At 37.9% G+C, this 20,531-nt stretch overlaps 1 protein-coding gene across 3 annotated transcripts in view; it reads left to right on the plus strand.

The window, feature by feature from the left end:
- Nucleotides 1-20,531, plus strand: part of LOC122788887 (nebulin related anchoring protein) — a 503,978-nt gene that overhangs the window by 282,690 nt on the left and 200,757 nt on the right. For all 3 annotated transcript variants that reach the window (XM_044055831.1, XM_044055830.1, XM_044055833.1), the window contains 2 exons: nucleotides 5,931-6,029; nucleotides 14,453-14,557. In XM_044055831.1, the coding sequence (XP_043911766.1) occupies nucleotides 5,931-6,029; nucleotides 14,453-14,557 (204 nt within the window). The remainder of the gene's footprint in view (nucleotides 1-5,930; nucleotides 6,030-14,452; nucleotides 14,558-20,531) is intronic.

Below are 20,531 nucleotides of genomic sequence, written 5' to 3' on the forward strand. Positions count from 1 at the left end.
TGAAATCAGAAGTACAACATAACACACAACATATGAAGTATTGTGTACTGTCTATGTACAGTATCGGAACAAGGCAGATTACCACAGAATAGCAAAACTACAGTCAAACTATATACAGTACATATTTACATTTGATATAGTCAGAAGAACATGGAGGAGTCACAACAGTAGTGAGATTCAGATGCAGTGTGGTCTAGCTCTGAGAGGAAGTATAGGGTGCTCTAATATAATGTGATATGTCCTGTATTTTGGCATTTGCATTTATTTTGCAATTGTAGAAACTGCTTAAGCTGTGACTAGACTTTAGGGTACCTGGATATTTTTGAGACATATGGGGAGACACTGTCAGAGCAAGAACAGAGAAGCTGTGGAGAGAGATGTGTAGTTCAGTTATGATGGTCTTGCTTTGGACAGGATCCTAAACTTATAGGTTAGGGTGGTTGCGATGAACTTCATAGAGAGAAGAGGTGGGGTTTCATGATGTAAGAGTTGAACTGCAGGGAGCCTGAAAAAAGGTTAGTTTTGGCAGGTTCAGGTAACCATTTGGCTTTTAATAAAGTAAGGCAGTGATATTTATGCCATAGGAATTAGTAAGGAAGTGACATATTTATTTTTATTTTACATTTGTTAACTGGGAGAGTCCAACTGGATATAAGTCCATTTTCAGTGGAAGCCCAGGGAGAAAAGGTCCAAGAGATAACAATTTTATAGTTAACAAATAAGATGATAAGTATTACAAAAAGGCACATTTGACAACATACATGAGACACATTTCTTACACCACTAGAGAAATTGGATGTACAATTAGTCTTCCTGTCTAAGATGAGGCTGTACATCTGAACTATGGACAATAAATGCCTGTAGCTAAACTATGAATCTAGTTGATAATAGGAAAAATACTGAAGTACTAGCCAGGGGTAGTATAGGAGCATAGTCTGTTATTCAGGAAGTGGGTTTTGAGTAGGTTCTTGAATTGGGTTGAGGAGTTGTTACTTGTTATATGGGTAGGAAGGGAGTTCCAGGTTTTAGAGATATAGTGGCTATAGATGGATTTACCTGCCTCGTTGTTAAATTTGGTTACCTTAAGGAGGTTTTGGGTGCTAGATCTTAAGGCTCTGGTAGTGGTGTAGGGTTGAAGTAGTTGTTGTAGAGCTGGGGTGTTGTCTGAGTGATGTAATAATTTGTGTGTGAGTGATAGTTGATTGAACTGAAGTATTAGTGGGAGTTCTAACCAATTGAGTTTTTTGAGGCATTCACAGTGGTGTGTTCTAGGGGGTGAAACTGTGGCAAATCTAGCTGTCAAGTTTTTTTAGGTCAGTTTTTCAGATATTGGTAAGCACAGGGGAGGCATAAAGTAAGGTGGATAGCAGGTGTGTCCTGGCTATTATAATTTTGGAGTGGTTGGAGAGAAATGGTTTGTTGTGAGAGAGTAGCCCAAGTTTTTTTATGAACTTTTTTTATGGTCTGGGAAATGTGTATGTCAAATCTAAGGTGATTCTCAATTTCCAAGCCTAGCAGTTTGGTGTGATTGGTAGGGGTGATGGTGGTATTATTATACGAGGAGATTGTAAACCTATATGAGGGGGGGGTAAAGATCTGTATGGGGCTGAAGAGGAATAATTTTGTTTTAGCTGGGTTAAGAATGAGGTTTTGATCGGTGATCCATGTTTCGGCTATGGAAAAGCATTCTTGTGTTTGGGAGAGGAGGAAGTCTAGAGTGCTGTCTGCGCATATTATGGTGGTATCGTCTGCATATTGGACTCTCGAGGCTTTGGTAATGCTGGCTGGGAGTTGATTAGTAAATAGGGTGAAGAGCAGTGGACCCAGGATGGAGTCTTGGGGAACCCCTAGGAAGACAGGCAATAAGGGAGAGAGTTGCCATTTTACAGCTTGCTGCCTGCCATATAGATAGCTCTTAAACCAAGAAATAGCAGAGATGCTAAGGTTTAGGGTGGATAGTGAGTGAAGCAGTTTTTCATGGCTGACCATGTCAAAAGCTTTGGATAATTCTAAGAATGTAGCAGATAAGAGCAGTCTGCGATTTCTGTGGTTATTGATGGTGTTAGTAAATGATGAAAGTGTGGTGGTGGTGCTGTGGAAGGGTCTGAAGCCATGTTGCTGTGTGGATAGCAATTTGTTTTCTAGGAGGTACTTCAATTGCATGTGAACAACTCTCTCGAGAAGTTTTAATATGGGGATAGTATAGCTATAGGGCGATAGTTACTGAGTTTGAGAGAGCTATCCCCTTTGTGCAGTGGAGTTATATGAGATATTTTCTAAAGTTGGGGTACTTTACACTCAGAGATAGATCTGTTTATTAGGATGGAGACAGGATAGGCTATAGCTTCAATGGCTAGTTGAAGGTATTCTGGTGGGTAATTATCGTCAGCTATGGAGGTTGGTTTAAGTTTTAGGAGTAGTTTTTGTATGATCTTGGTTGGTACTGGGTAGAGGCTGAAGTTGGGGTAATTTCTTTTTGTTTCAGGTGGAAAGGGTATTTTTGTTGGCGTGGGGTTGTTGGGGCTCATTTGGTTGTTAGCTAGGGGTTGGATAGTTTCTGTAAAGAATTTGTTAAACTATGTGGGGATATTGTCTTGGTTATTCACTATTTTAGGAGTGGGGTTAAATATTTTCCCTGGTTATAATACAGAGTTGACTGCTGTCCAGAATTTTTTTGGGTTGTTTATATGTTTATTCTGTATATTTTGGTAGTAGGAGATTTTGTCTGTTTTGATAAGTCTTTTGGCTTTATTGCGTAGTTCAAGGTATTTTTGTTTATCTAACTGGGAGTTGCTTTTACGATAGTTTGTCCAGGCTTTGTTTCTATTTTTGAGGAGTGTTTTAGTATCTAAAGTTAGCCAGGGGGGCATGTTTAGTTTTAATTCTTGTGGTTCTGGGGGGGAGGGGGTGATGGTTAAGTATGTTTGTGAAGGAAGTATTGAAGTATAGTACTGCTTCATCGAGGGCTAAGCTTTTTAGGGGGTCCCTACTAGAGATGATTTGTAGAGTTTTTATGTTATTATAGAGCTGGATACAAGCAGTGGTAAACCATATTTAAGTTGTGCAAGTAGAATGTCTTTCCCTGCATTTGCTTGGTAGGTATAGAGAAAGATAGAGACAGACAGAGAAAGAGAGTTTTTGGGCCTAGCACAGGAGGTAGTTTACTTTTGGCCTGAACTATCCAAAATAGCCTTGAAAGTTAAGGCTGTCTATGTATTGGTTCATAGGTCATTATTAGACTTGCAGTCTGACAGACCATTGAGGAACCTAGCCCAAATTCATAGTTACCCACAAGCACATTCTGTTTAAGTGACTTGTTCAAGGTCATACAGCTGGCAAATGAGGGCAGAGAGAATCAAACCCTGTATCACTGAAACTACATTTCAAATCATTAACCCTGTGTGCCAAATGATAGGCATGTATAAAGTGTTTTTTTCAGAGATGAGTTGTTTAAGCCATTTGTTTAGATGCAAGAGGTCTACAGTCATTTGTTTAAATGCAAGAGGTCTGCCAGGAGCTGAGTTTGGATCTCATGGTGTGAAGGGCTAGATATGCAGATTATCTTGTTGTCTGCATTTATATCACAATAACTAAGTGAAGTTTGACCTGATGAAGAGGCTGTTGCCCTAGATTATGGGCCCATACCATCCACACGCAAATAAGTTCCACACTAAACAATCACACTGCAGAGTTACAGACTTTGGCTTCCCAAATGCTCTTCCCATGTCACTCTGCACTCACTGCCTTATAGTGCTAGCTTGTTCACAGTTATTACACAAACACATATACAAACCATCTCTCACAAAAAAAAGTTACAGGAGGGGCTAGTAGTAGTACATTCTAGTACTACAACCCTCTGCTGTAGTACTGTAGACTGCCACCGTTGTTGATAAAGCCCAGAAAACTCCCCTTAGTGTTCCACTTTTAAAAGTAAGCTATCTGAAATAGAAAACCTGGTAACTGTGGTATCTGGACACCTTTTCCCATTTCAGAGTTGAACGCCACAGTCCTGCCTGTAAGATAACAGTACTCTTCTCTTAATTAATAAATACATAAGTAATCAGCCACAAGCTTTTAAAAATCAAACACAAAGAAATCTTTACTAAAAGAAAGTTGAGCAATACAATTTACAATTTAAATAAACATGAAGGCATACATCTCAACTGTCCAAATTTTTGCAGAATGTCTGTTTGTACCTCATATTAATTGTGTGTTCCTCATAAAAATTGTGGTTTTCTGGCAAATCACTGAGGATTGAAGTCAGTAACTAATGACATGTATTTGAGTTTCAGACTTCATATCCTTCAGAAAAATGCATGCTAATACAAACCCTGTTATTCTACCAACTTTCTAAATTTATAAGAGCAATATTTAAAATCTGTTCCTGTTTTTGAGCCTTTGTCCCCCATTTTTAGGCTTTGTCCAGATTTCTTGCACTAACAGATTGAGAGGTATGGGAGGTAGGCAACTGCATAAAGAAACATAAAGTAACCAGTTTTAAACATAAATAGCTTATATAAGAAAGCATATATTTTAACCAGCTAAATATTTCCTAATTAAAATCTTACCAAAGAAGTTGCTATGCCCTGTTTGCCACTGATTACAATGGTAAAATACATCAGGTGCACAAAATAGAACAAATCCACTGCTATCGAGGAGTGCCATTCATCCAGGGCACCACAAAGAAATGTTCCAAAATGACCTTGTTGAGCTGAGTACTCAAAACAAAAGGTTAGTCTTCACAGCAAGAGGGTCATGCCACCTGACCTCTGAATAGGTCAGCACTGGGAGATATACAATTAGGACGCATCTTCCCAAACAAATCCCCATGCTCTGGCAAATGAAGAAGAGGCTCCTGCATCCTAGCCATGGTAGTCCTCCCTTTTGGTTTGCTACTCGGATTTAAACTGCAAAGATCTTTCTAGAAATTCAATGAGATAAGGTATTAAGGAAAGAGTTCTTCCACTTCTTTCCTGCTCAGTCTGCATACTTTTAAGAGAGAAAGAGGATGCGTGTGTGTGTGTGTGTGTGCGTGCGTGCATGCGTGTGTGTGTGTGCGTGCGTGCGTGCACGTGTGCGTGTGTGTGTGTGTGTGTGTGTGTGTGTGTGTGTGTGTGTGTGTGTGTGTGTTTGCTTCTGGCTACCATCCCTCAGTACAGAAAAAACAAAACATGAAGTTCTTCAGTGAAACAATGATCAGTCCTTACAGAGGGTGGTCACAGTTTACACAATGCAGTTTTCTGAAATTATAGAGTAAATTATCTATGTATTATATGCAATCTTTTTTATATAGCCTTTTACATTCTGTTTTATGTAAGTGCAGCACATAGTACAGAAAAATACAGTTGCAAGCTTCATACAGTGCTTCTGCATTTCACAACTTTGTTGGTTTGTTATAAAACATAGCTACATTTTTTTATATATTTTTCTTATTCCTGAAAAAACAATCGCAAGTTCAATTACATGTTTAAATTTCACATAAGCAAAATACCTGCAATTTCCTGAGTTCATTACAACTTGCTTACATTAGATAGATTATTTTTTGGGGAAGGAAGATATTTTACTTTTTTAACTCAAGAACTGGTGCAATATGCTTATTTGCTTTATTTATTTCAGCTTAATGGAAACAGGTGATCTGCTGTGGTGACCCCTAATGGGTACAGCCGAAAGAAGTTGATGATTTCAGCTTATGACAGAAATGAAATACAAAAGTAATCTGATGCAAAGCATCCAGTGAAAGTTTCAGATGACTTACACCCAGCCATGTTTCTAATGAAAGCATGATTTTATTACACAGGATTATGCAGTCTGTTACAAATACACATGAAGCACAGTTTAATGTCACTATAGCTTAACATATGTACTCATATATATGCCACGTTAGTTTTCTAAAATACTTAGTTTCTAATTAATAATGTTTATATTTTCAGAAAAAGTACAGACAGAAGGTCGATGCCTTGAAATTCACAAGTGTGGCTGATACTCCACACATCAAACATGCCAAGAAGAGTCAGGAACTCCAGAGTGATGTGAGTCTGTGTGCTATTTCTGTTGATTGGGTAATGTAGTGGCTGTCCATGGAGACATGTTGTGCTAAAAGGGCAGGACAATCTGCTGAGGAAACAACAGCCGTGAAGAAGTGTTTATTACTCATTAAGTCATTTCATGTAATTTGAGTGACACGTTTTACATTTTTGTACTACCTATATAGGCAAGCAACATTCATGCAGTCTAGTATTTTAGATTTGTGTATAACCAGTGACCAAGTGGACTCTTTTTAGAATGTGGTAAGTATCCTGGGATGTCAAATCATTACCTATAGTAGGTACCACACTAGTGCTATGATATCATACATTTAGTTCATCTAACTTAATAAGAATGTTTTCTGTGTTTGTCTTGCTTTCTTAACAGACAAGAGGCACAAATGATTTATTAATCTAGGCTTCATCCAAAAGATATAACCTGGGTCTGATATCCACATAGACGGGTTGAAATGACAGCTAAGACTTTGCATTGCTAACTTTGTATAGATGCCTCAGACTGCTTTTTTGAAGACTGTGGATGCCATAACTTCACCTCTTTCCTTATTCTGCGTGTATTTTCCAAAATGTACTTGTATTTCTAAGTTGATAGCAAGTGTCCATGCATGTATTATAGTATATTGTACCTGGCTGCCTAGCTCCTATCCTATCCTATAGGTACATTACAAGAATATGCTAAAGAGAATATTTAAGATATACCCTTCCTGTAGCAGAAGAGTGATACTGAGAGGAGTGTAGTCAGTATTATTTTGAAAAGCAATAACTCACTATAAACATATTACCATTGCAAAGGTAACTTTAACAGCTTTTTCTATCAGCTTTATCAATGTACAGCAGATTTAATAATACCAGTTAAGGACGTCTGTACCTACTGTGTTAAATTCCTGTGCAATGTTTAAAAAGGAGTGTAATTCAACCTTCAGATAATTTTGAATGTTATATTTTATTTTATCCTAAAATCTTTAGTGTGAATACTTTAAATCCAGTTGTATTATTAGATGTTTCAGGATCTTTTGCTAAGGGAGAAGATGCAAATATATATATATTCATATATATATATATATATATATATATATATATATATATATATATATATATGTATATATATATATATGTATATATGCATATCTATATCTATATCTATATATGTAGATATATATATATATATATATATATCAGAGTTGTTTTCATTTAAATACTGATGGAATGTATCTTTCTGGCTACTTTTTAACATCAAGTGGAAGTGACATTAGAGATTACTGTCACCTTTTCATTTCTGCTTTTTTGCCATATGCAATGAGGGTCCCTTTCCGGGAAGCCCTGTACCTTGTCTAATGCATTCCACACAGAAATGATCTTCAGACAAGCTCATTTATCCAGTCTGAAATTGAATAAATAAATGAATACATAACTTCTATTTGTGGATTCATGTTTTCATATTGACCCTGTGTTTGGAGTGATACTGTTGTGATTTATGCTATTACAAATATCAGTCCAAGTAGCGTGAATGATTTTTATGTCAATGTAACCTGGAACTGTCAGACCGAGAACATATTTGTTCCCTCTACCTTTCCTCCGGTAAAAAAAAAAAAAAAAAAGTATTACTGTCTGAGATATTGTTTCATAAGTGAAGCATGTAGACATAGGATGTGAAAATCACACTCTCGGAGTCTGCCTGCCTGTGCAGGTAGCCCTTTGTGTTGCCAGGCTTGACTCTGGCTCCAAGTCCCTTATGTTATCTTTTTACAACCTTTCATTCCCAGCCCATCCTGGTTATATAAAAGCTGCAGCATCAGTGAGTCAGATATCACTATGTACAGGAAGTCTCTGTTTTATTTTTGTGTGGTGGGTTTCAAGGTAAGAGGGGACACAGGAAATTTGTGTATTACGTCATAAGTACAAGAAAGGACAGAACAAGAATAAACAAATTGCTGCACCCAGTGGTACTACTACAAGTGCTTGCACGCTAGAAGCTAGAATTGAGGCAGAAAACTGCAGACCTGTAATCCTGATCTCAGTAATAGGGGAAATAACGGAGAAGATAGAGAGGGAAGGGCTATTAGGTTTCTTGGAGTACAACAAATCTCAGGAAAAGTATCAACGTGTGTTTGAGGTAGACAGTGCGAGTTAGTGCAACAGGATTCATGTGTTTGATTGAATTACATTGAAGCCTGACAAAGGAAACTTAGTTGATGTTGTACCTTAACTTCAGCAGAGCTTTTCACTCACTCCCTCACAGGAAGCTAGGTGAAGGGTTGTGGAGTAGGAGGTAAACTGTTCAGACAGGTAGAAAGGTGACTGGGAAGGAGGGAAACAAAGATAAGTAGTTACAGGGATCATTTCAAAGGAAATTGAAAATTTTAGTAGGATTTCATAGGGGTCTGTTCAGGGGTCAGTGCTGTTTGGCATCTTTGTATCAGACTGCATAAGCAACGCTGTCAACAGAGGCAGCCTATTTGTAGATACACTAAAACAGAAGATACAGTGGAAGATCAAAGAAGCAAGTCCTCAAAGGGACCTAAAAAGAGTGGGTGAGAGGGGTAACAGTATCTCAGGTTCAATGCAGAGGAGTATAAAGTACGTCACCTGGGCACTAATAATCCCAAACTGTATCCAGGTTTGAGAACTTCCTCTGGGAAGCACAGATCAAGAAAAGATAAGCACAGATCAAGAAAAGATCTTGGTGTGAATGTAAAAGCAGAAATTAATTACCTGTTACATACTGAGAAAGGTGTAGACAGGGCCAATACCGTGCAGTGTTGTACCCTTAAGGGAACAGATTTCAGCATACCTCTCAGCTGTCTAGAATTTCACAGAAAGTCCAGTTTCTGCATCATTTTTTTCAATCTGTTCCTCTTAAAATGTATGATTTCCTAGCAAATCTTTGATGGCTGAAGTCATTAAATTATGACAGACATCTGAGTCTCAGACTTCATATAGTTCAGAAAAGACATGTCAATGCAACAACTGCTATTCAAGTGACTTTAAGTTTATAAGAGCTGAAATAATACCAACTTAGACCACCATGGCAAAACCAATAAAATATTTAATACAAAAGAAACTAAAAAGGATAAGCACTTTTGGGCCCAAGCCCTTCATAGGATCATAAGAAGTTACTAGGCTATTGGCCCTGAGACCCTTACAAGCCTAGCCAGGAATGCAGCCCATGTTCCAACAAGACAGCACCCAATGCCCTTGTCCAGCAGGGACACAGGTGGAATCCCAGGGGTGTATTTTCTGTTCCCCATCCAGTTACCCGGGTTGTACTTAAAAACTGTTAATGAGGTACTCTGCTTGATGTGGAGAGGGAGTCTATTCCACAGAAGGGGGAATCCCTGGGACACAAATCTGTCCCACCAACAAGTCCTACTGATGTCACAGACCAGACTGAGGTCACATGTGCAGGTTATTTGAGTGGAGCTTGACCTGCAAATATGCAGCAGAGCCATTAAGGTGGGGACTGAGACTGCTTTGTATGCCAGACAGAGGTCGCTTCTGAGGACTCTGTATGAGACTAAGTAGATGAACAGGGCTTTTAGTCTGTCTATGCAGGGGCTTCCCCTCATCCATGGCTTTGGTGACTGTCTCAAAGAAGTCAACTAGATTTCACAGGCATGACCTCCCCTTGATGAAACCAAAGTGTGTGGGATCAAGTGTATGGAGGATGCTAATGTTCTTGTTAATGAGGTCCTTGATAATCCATTCCATGGCTTTGCAGATCAGGCTAGTTAGGGTGATGGGGCTATAACTTCCTGGCTCGGTGGATGCTCCACCTTTGTGCAAAGGGATGACAGTGGCTGTCCTCCACTCAGCTGGGAAGAAACCGGTACTCTGGCTTTGGTTGAATAGGGTGCCTAATGGTGCTGCAAGTTCCTGCCTGAGTTCATGTAGAACGCAGCCTGGGATGTTCTCAGGTCCCATGGAGGCTGTATTTTTTGCCTTTGAGAGGCAGTGATGACTTGCTCCCTAGAGATAAGGAGAGGGGGGCAGGTGCTGGGGATGTCTTGATTTATTGATGGAGGGGGATAGAGGGGTGAATGTTTCACTGAACCTGTCTGCCAGCAGGTTGGCTATATCTACGGCATTTGTGTATGTGGTGTCCTTGACTACCAGTTCTGAGCAGATCGGAGTGCTTTCTTTAAGATTGCAGACATATGTGAAGAAGGGCTTATGACTGTCTTTAGTAGATATGGCCAGTGTGAACTCGAAGTTTGCTTTGGAGGATTTCACTAGTGTTCTTATTTGCTAAGGAGAGATTGCTTCCAATTAGGCACCTGCTCCTTCTTGGTCCTGGACAGCAATTTATTCCTTTTATTATACAGTTTATTTATTTCAGATGTCCACCAGACAGACTTACTCTTCCTTCAGGAGGATAATTTTGTCCTGTTGGGTATTCCTGATTCCATGCAGCTATATAAATGCATGTATAGTACTTTGGTGTAGGTTTGGACATATGTGGTGGAAGGGGCTGTGAAACTGTTCATACCTTCCCTTAGGAGGTTATAATCAGCTTTGGACAAGTTTTTTTGTTTGACCCTAGCTGGGGGAGGGATCAGGGGAGATGGTGACTTCAAAAGTGACCTCTTTGTGCTCGGATCTTACCAGGGAGGATGACACTGTAGGGATATTGCAGTGGTTACTCATGCTGGTTAATACCAAGTCCAAGATATTATCACCTTTTCTGGGGGTGTTAACCAGCTGGTCCAAGGCATTTGCATTGACAAAATCAAGGAATCTCTGGGCATTTGTGTTTTGGCATGAGTAGTTCTTCCAGTCTATGGCTGACTAGTTAAAGTCACCCAGGTGCAGGGTAAAGGGTTGAATCTTGGTAGATTCAAAGAGGTCCAGATAGATGGAGTGGGCATCCTGCGTCAAAGTTGGGGACCTGTAGCTAGCTATGATTTGAATAGGGGTCTTGTCAATGGTTAATTGCACCTGGAGTGTCTCCTGTGCATCATTCTGTTTGACCAGCCTCGTGATGGATCATCAGATCCATCATCAATGATTCTCCATACAGTTTAAAACCAATGTCTTCACCAATAGGAATCAACAAAGGGGTCTATACCCCTCAAAACAGGCTTCACTTTTATAATTCCATTCATTCCAGGAAGACAATTCACCTGCAAATCAACTATCCATTTAATTTCATTCAGCTTAGTCTGGTTTAATAAGTCTCCACCTCTCAAGTTCAACTGCTGAAGCTGTAAAACCATAAAAATGAAAATGTGTCCAGTATGAATTTTAAGATGTTAGGCCAGCACTCTATGCTGTGCTACAAGCCTGATATCACTCATATTTTGCAAGATTTGATCCTTAAGCATCCGATTCATCTTGCCCACATAAAAGCAGCTGCATAGTTTACACATAGCAATATAGATCATGTTTTTACTACTGCAATCCACATATAAGCTCGGTATAAATCTTCTCAGTTACTAGATGTTGAAAAAAGTTAACCATGCTAATATATTGACATGTTTTACAATGCTTGCAAAGATAAGAACCAATCTTTCATGAAGTTAAAGTTTGTGGCTTAGGTGGATAAATATCCTTGCATAACAATCTCTTCAAATTTAAGTTATTCCTAAAGCTAAATGTGGGCACTTCCCCAACAATCCTTCATATATTCGCATCTGTTAATAAAACTTTCCAGTTATTCCTGATCACATCACAGATTCTTCACATATCATTATTATATTTTAAAATCACTCTTGGATGAGTTAATTCATCACATCGCCATGGTAAATTCCCTTGGTAATTTCCTTGATCTTTGATACCAAGCCAAGGCTATCAATGAGTAGCTCTTAAAGTCCTACATTGACTATAAACACTCTCCATGTCAGCCTGTTAATACCCAAGAGTTTTAAATCATGAAAAAAGTTCATCTGTCTCCTGCTCAAAAGTACAATCACTCGTGCCTAGTCTTGAAAAGGTCTATATTAGAACATCGAAGTCTTGAAACTTTGAATGTTCTAATATCGAACTCTATTCAGCAAACGCTGAAAATAGCGAAGCTGCAGAACACTGAATTTCTTCCTAGGGAAAGAATTTAGTTGGCCGTTTCTGTCGCTTCACTATTTTCAGCACTGTGGTGGAAAGTTACGGGTCGGGTTCAGGTAAGTGCGCAATTGTGTGGACGTGAGGGTTAGGGCACGGGTTAGGTGAGTTAGGGTTAGGGCACAGGGCAGGTAAGTGTGCGATTGTGATGGACGTTAGGGTTAGGGTGGGGTAGGGGAGTTAGGGTTAGGGCGCAGGTGAGGTGAGTGTGTGATAGTGACAGACCTTAGGGTTAGGGTTTGGGTTAAGGTAAGTGGATAGATAGTAGTGTATGTACAGTTTAGCGTAGGGTTAGATGTAGGAGTTTAAGTGTATGTGTGTAGATTGCTGTTTTTTTGGTGTGCTTGTGTTGTGTGTATGTGTTTTGGAACAGCAAATTTTTTCCCTGGGAAAAAATTCGCTGTTCTGCATGTTCGATATTTTAAGCTTTCGCTGAATAGGGGTCGATATTAGAACATTCGAAGTTTTAAGACTTCGGTGTTCTAATATAGACCCGTCTTGAAATTCTGAGTGTTTGGCCTTTGACTATATTCGAGAAAACATGTTGGGGATGCATACTATCCCTCATTAGGAGGGTATTTCTCCAACAAACCTTTCTAAATACTTTGGGTTCAATACCGCAGGTACCCTTCATAAGCAACTTCACATCCAAAAAGTCAATTTCTTTCTCTGAGGCATGCATTGTATACCTCAGAAAACCTGTACTGTCCTCCAAGTACCGTATAAACAGTTCCGATTGTCCCAAAGTGCCAAGCCATAGAAAAAACATGTCCTCTACAAACCTTTTATAAAAAGGCATGTAGATTTTCTGTTCATTTTTCTCACTGAATATCACAGCATCCTCCCAGTTCACTAACACTAAGTTGACATATGTGTTAGCACATGCAGTACCCATAGCAACCCCCCAACACTGCCAGTAGTTTGTGCCATAAAATATGAAGATGTTATTTTCTAAAATCAACTGCAGGAACAAGCATGTTGGTAATACTAAATGTTGATCCCATTGATTCCCTTTAGACAAAAATTCCTTAACAGCTGCTATCCTCTACTCATTTCAGATTACAGTGAATAAATTATTCACATCCAAAGTAAAAAAGATGAATCGCTGTTCTTCATTCTCCTTCCCTATAAAGTCAGATAAAGATTATAAAAAAAATGGGCTGTGTCTTTTAGGACCACTGGTGCCATTGCTACAGCTTTTTTAAATTTACGTTCCACCCACAATGACATATACTCCGTGACCTACCCTTGCCCCACCACTATTGGTCTTAAAAGGGGTTCTGTCTTATTCTTATGTATTGTTGGGGCACGGGTCAGTTAAACATTGTGTGACTTTTTTAAGTTATGGGGGTTATTCTTGTGGGAGGAGGGCTACATTTTGTAAGAGTGTGTGTAATTTCAAAAAAAAAACTGGTACACATCTGTCCTTGATCTGGGCACAGCTGGACTACTGTGTTCAGTTCTGCAGCTCATACAGTGATAAGGTTGTCGGACTAGCTCAGAACTTACAAGGAAATGTTAACAGACTAATAAATAGAATGAAGTACAAGGGGTATGAGAAGACGTTTCAGGAGCTAAATCTATTCCCACCTGACCACTGAAAAAAAAAAGAAAAAGTAAATAGGAAACATGATATGTAGGTTAAAGGTTCTTACAGTGATGATGTACAGTTCAAGTGGAAGACATAGCAGGGAGAATGACAACTAGAACAAATATTCAGAGTTCCACCTAGATGTTTGAAATATTTTTTTTTTTCATGGAAAAGGTAGTGGATAAATGGAACAAGTTAACTGAGTGGATTATAGACTGTATGACAATAGAACAGTTCAGGATGACCTGAAGTAGTGGTTGTCTAAATGAATGTAATAAGGGGCGAAAGATACCTTGTATAGAAAAAAAAGCAGACTGACACCACAGCTATGTAACATAATATGATATTTTTAAGAAAGTGTTGTTCTTCTGGACCAGATAGTCTGTTTCCTTGTATACAAATAGCAAAGGCCCTTCTAAGGTCTTTCATATGTCCTTTTACTCATGATATCATGAAGCCACCATGTGTTTTAGAAGTGCCTTCTTACAAAAACTCTATACCAGTCATTTTCTAGCATATGTTCTTCCATGAAATAATGCAAATGTAATGGAGTTTCCAAACCTGGAGAAAGGCCAAATGGGGGAGAGCATCCCTCTGATATAAACTGCTTTGGTTTCTTTCTGTTTCTCCTTGGGAATGCTACACTGGCTCCCAGACACCAAATGACTTAGACAAGGTTTTTAAAAACACTTATGTTATGATTATGGATATTTGATAATAGGAGATTGCATTCTATAATTATAATTGTTCATTTGTCTGTTGACAGCTTATTTACAAGTCAGGAACTGAACAGGCCCTTCATCAGTACTCAATAAGCAAAGATGAACCACTGTTCAGGCAAGCCAGGGCTAATGCAGAATACCTCAGTCAGGTAAGAAAAGCCAATCCACTGTGAAAAAAAACAACTGTAATTAAGAACTGGCAGAAAGCCTGTCTCGTGTTCAACTAAACAATTGTAATTTCATTTTATGAGGCAGCAGGAAAACTTGCACAATAAGTTAATATTCCACTAATCTTATACTCATGTTGGCTAGGGATATAAAGAGTAAGAAAAATGTTCTGTTCTTTGACTATAATGGAAGCAGATGATTGCATTGTGCATGGATAAACTAATTAACAGGACTGATGTAAAATATAGTACCAAACATTACATTAAGAATTAATGGTTATTTGTGTATTTGTGCACATTGTTATAAATTACCATGAAGGTTTCTGTGTTATTAGAGAACTACACACCTATGCTGCTTTGTCAAGTTACAGTAGCATATTAAATGAACACAGTTCATTGAAAATTTAAACAAGAAATGAACAGTATATACATGAACACATTACATAATGGATAGCAATAACCTCTTCTTATCACATTTATCCACCCCATTTGGGATACATTTTGGCTGTCAAGGAATGCTTTTCTGGTATTTAATTTGGTGGTGTGGGACATTTACAATATTCTAGGCTGAAATGAGACATAATCCTCCAGGCCAGAAAGTCTTTGTATAAACTCTTCAGTGTCAACAAAATCTGATTTATTATGTCTAAAATATCTGAAAGACCCGTTGACAACAGTGCACACAGTTTAATGTCTTTCACTTTCTCAGACTTCTGAATTGATAATATTAGTTTCTATTCTTAGATTTTTTTTTTTTGCTATTTTCTCTAACCTTCTATTTTTTTCTTCATATTACCTATCTGTTCAGTTTTGAAATCGTAGAGTACGGTCATAGCATTTTCTTTACCTGATTTTTTCTCTATTTACAACTCTGATTATTTGCCCAAAGGGAGTTTATACTAACAAGCTCTTTACATTTGTCAGTGATTTTGTGCAAGGAAAGTAGTTAATCATGCATATTTTCATTATGGCCTATCTCTTTGACTAGTTGTTGTCTAAAAGACATTATATGTGCTGTAAAGGTGAGGCACATATGCCTTAATGCACTTCGTCTGTAGACAGCTTCACTGCTGTATCTCCCCTTCTCCTTCAAGAAAGAAAGATTCTTGTGATGCCAAGTTTAATCCCACTTTTGGGTACTACAAGCAGAGGGCAGCATTTAGGATACTGAAGTCCTTTCTGTGACTAGCCTGGAATGTCCATTAAAATGTTTAGAAGAATTATCCCCATACACATATTTTACAGAAATGTGGGGTTAGGCATGCCGTGTGACATTTCCCTGTGAATTAATTGAAGGAACCCAGAAAAAAGGAGGTTATCACCTCTCTATACTCCTCCCTCATTAGACCAATAATTGAGTATAACACCCTGTTTGGTATGTACCCCTCCAAACATCTGCACCAACTGGAAAGGCCACTGAAATACCTCACAAAGAGAATCCATGGCCTTCAACACCTGTCCTTTGTGGACAGGCTCAAATCACTATCCCTCTATTTGGTATTGTACGGATTGCTCAGGGGTGATCTGCGTCTCACCTGCAAGGCAATCCCAGACCCTGCCCTACTTGAGATGATCCATATCCATAAGTCTAACTCCTCACACATTAGCCTCTTGAAAGGCCTGAATCTAATAAATGATATCAACAAAACATGCTGGAGAGACAGATTTGTCTCCTAGAGGCTGCTCTGTTTCTGGACTAGACTTCCCATACATGTCAAATAGAGCACCTCGCTGACCCTCTTCAAGTGCAACCTTGATGAGTGGATGGGAAACCACAAATTTGTCCCAGAGGTTCCATTTGTGTCCCTCATAGACAGGGAAGATAGGTGCCGACTTAGGTTTCTTTTTGGGGATAAAGTCTTGGCTAGGCTAGTAAGGGTCCCAGAGCCATTAGCCTATTAACCTACTATGATCCTATGAAGAATTCTGGTATATAGTAACAGCAACCTGCATGTACTGTACATGTAAACATATTATGAGTAGTAGTAGTGTTAACATCTGTCAGAATCACTAGTTGATTTACATTCATTAATGAGAAGGAATGACCCCTCTACATGCTTTGCAGCTAGGCACTTACAACTGTGGGCATTGCACTATTCCTGCACTCACACCTCTGGGATTGTTCTAACTCTCTATAGGAACTGTCAGCTTGCATATGTATTGGTGCTGACAGTTCTGGAAAATTCACTGCACTGCCGCTGCTGTGGTCACTTAATATACTTTGATCTCCATGGTGATGCTGATGATACAATGTAATGTTTTTACTGATGTATGAAAATCAGTTGTCTTTTGCTGCAGTAATTATTGAAGTTATCATAAATGCTGGTCACATATCTCATATTTTACAAGCTCTATCTAAAACCCAGCTGACTGAATGGATTGCTACACTAATTACTACTAGCTTTATTCTCTGGTACTGAAAAGTAAAACAAGATAATGTATTTGGAAAAATAAAATACACACCTTTGAAAACCTTCTCAATCATTGTAAAGCATTTTGGTTCTGCACTAAACAATATCTCTTTCTCTGTCTTGATAGTGCATTGTAATTGAAATACTGAAGTTTGCATATTTATTTCTAAAGCCACTAGGATTATTCTAAAAGACTTGGGTAAGAATTTCAGTGCTCTTCTTTGAAGAGGGAGGAGTGCCTTGAAGCAGTCTAGAGTGTCATACCCCCAAATATGCATAAGGGAGAGTGTGGCGTATGGAGAATACAGGAAGATACAACTATATCACTCTAAGTCTAAACCAATGAATACCAAAATCCAGAGCAAAGGAGAAAAGCGAACCAGTTCAACTGTAGCTCACTGCCAAGTTTATTCAAAATAAAAGACAAAAAACATATGAGATCAAGCGCTTTCGCCTGGATCAGTACCAGGCTTTTTCAAGATGAGTTTGCACTCACAAAAACACAGATTTATATACTACAAGTAATAATATCACATGATCAAATGTGTTAACAGCTTAGTTGATAGGCAAATAAATTAATAGGCAAATACATTGTTAATTGGTAACCTAGTGCAAACAGAACCACTGAGCCATGCTCTTAAAAAATTGTAAGCCATGCAGTGATAAAAACACTTCTGTAGAACAATAAAATGTTAAAAAACATTAAGAAACATTGATAAACATTAAAAACATTAATGCATCATTAATCAATCCTAAAAATCTTTTTTAAAAATCTATGTTAAAGTGGGTAAATGAATAAATAGAACCTATAAAATCACAGTGTGTGTGTTCAATACACTTTATGCAAAAATGCCTACAAAAGTGATGAAATTTATTAGTTGATAAATAAATAAAACTATCTGTTGTATAAAATGGACTCAGCCATAAAAACTGTAGTTTTATAAATTATAATTTTATAATTTATAATTTAGCCCTTCTTAATTTAAGGACACTAGCAATGCTGACACTGTCATTCAGGCCTGGGGGGTTTGTGGCATTCAGTTTAAGTTGCCACAACAGCTCCTTGTACTCAAGCCGGGCCTCCCAGTCCCCTCCTCTACTGTCCTGCAGAACTTGCTCTAAAACCATAAATCTCAACTGCATGTTAGGGCATGTGCCAAGGTGTTTGTAAAAAGCATTAGTTTCCTTCTTTTTAGAAATTTCAAATAAATGCTCGTAAATCCTTCTTCTAAGGGTTCTCTCGGTTTTACCCACATAGAAACTACAGCATTGTATACAAAAACCCAAATACACAACACCCTTCACCCCACAGTTATAGTAATAGTCAGCCCTAAATTTAAATCGTCTTGATGGGATGAATAATACACTATCGTTTACCACATAGGTGCACTGCTTGCATGCTCCACAACTGTAGGTCCCAGGTTTGGGGCAAATTAAACACCACCTACTCTAGGTTTCCCTTCAAATAACCCTTTGAGATTCCTGTCCTTCCTTCTAACAAAAGAGGGATGCTCATTGATTATTTGCTTGAGCTCTTCATGCTGTTTCAGAATAGGCCAAAATCTTAAAATTGACTGTTCTACCTGGGAAGAATCCTCCGAAAAAGTGTACACAAAGCTATTGTGAGAATCAAACTTCCCCAAAGATTTTGAACCAATATTCTGTGTTGTCCCTTTCCCCAACAAAGGGGAATATACATTGTCCCTACCCGCAATGACCTCCTTGGCTAACTCATCAACCAAAAGTGCCGGGTACCCTCTTTCTCCAAATAGCTGCTTTAATAGATCCACCTCTTCTAGAAAAAATTCACCCGTACTACACATTCTTGAGGCACGTATTAACTGTCCTTTGACTATGCCTTTTTTCTGATAAAAAGGATGACCACTGTCAAAGTGTAAATAGGAGTTCGAAAAGGACTCTTTTCTACAAACTTTGGACTGGAAAATACCATTGTAAATGTCCTTGGAAAGAGTAATGTCCAAATAGTTCAGGGATTCATGACTTACATTGTAGGTGAATTTCAAGAAAAAAGGTGGTGGAGTTAATATAATCCATAAAATCGAGAAATTGGTCCAAAATACCATTCCAGAGCAAACATGTGTCATCCAGGTATCTTTTGTAATGACTAATGAACCTGACCCAATGTGTGGAGAAAATAAATTCACTCTCCCAATGGTGCAAAACTTAAACTGAATGCCACAAAACCCCCAGGCCTGAATGACAGTGTCAGCATTGCTAGTGTCCTTAAATTAAGAAGGGCTAAATTATAAATTATAAAATTATAATTTATAAAACTACAGTTTTTATGGCTGAGTCCATTTTATACAACAGATAGTTTTATTTATTTATCAACTAATAAATTTCATCACTTTTTGTAGGCATTTTTTGCATAAAGTGTATTGAACACACACACTGTGATTTTATAGGTTCTATTTATTCATTTACCCACTTTAACATAGATTTTTAAAAAAAGATTTTTAGGATTGATTAATGATGCATTAATGTTTTTTCATGTTTTTTAATGTTTATCAATGTTTCTTAATGTTTTTTAACATTTTATTGTTCTACAGAAGTGTTTTTATCACTGCATGGCTTACAATTTTTTAAGAGCATGGCTCAGTGGTTCTGTTTGCACTAGGTTACCAATTAACAATGTATTTGCCTATTAATTTATTTGCCTATCAACTAAGCTAACACATTTGATCATGTGATATTATTACTTGTAGTATATAAATCTGTGTTTTTGTGAGTGCAAACTCATCTTGAAAAAGCCTGGTACTGATCCATGCGAAAGCGCTTGATCTCATATGTTTTTCGTCTTTTATTTTGAATAAATTTGGCAGTGAGCTACAGTTGAACTGGTTCGCTTTTCTCCTTTACTCTAAGTCTAACCACTTTGATAATGTTGCTAAATGTGATTCTAAAGCATTCAGAGTTATAGTCTCATTAGGAATCTATGCTGTAACTCAGCATCTGCTGTTATGAAGAAATAATGCCCAACAGGATATATGTTATTGGAGACACAACTGTTATCTTGGGCTGCTGTGAGGCTTGATGTCACAGGTGTTATTTCCTGAATAACAAACACCTTGGAGGGTATTATTGCAATTAGATAATGGACTGTCTGTTAAATTGTTTGTTTTTTTATAGTTAACTATATATTTTTTATCTATTTTATGTAAAATAGTTCCTCTGCCTAATGTCTCAAACTTGCTGTAGCATAAGCAATTGCTGGTAGAAGTAGTATTTTATATCCAAAATATAAGTTATGTAAGTATTTAATGTCTGCAGGCACATACATACACACACACACACACACACACACACACACACACACACACACACACACACACACACACACACACACTCAGAAATATAGACTCATATATATCTATATATCTATATGTGTGTGTGTACACACACACATATATATATATATATATATATATATGTATATATATATATATATATATATATATATATATATATATATATATAGGGTCTATATTACAATGTCGAACTAAAACAAGTTTGAACGTTGTAAT

The sequence above is a fragment of the Protopterus annectens genome, chromosome 14.part0 (assembly GCF_019279795.1).
Source record: "Protopterus annectens isolate FY-2018-M chromosome 14.part0, PAN1.0, whole genome shotgun sequence".
Classification (NCBI taxonomy): Eukaryota; Metazoa; Chordata; order Ceratodontiformes; family Protopteridae; genus Protopterus; species Protopterus annectens.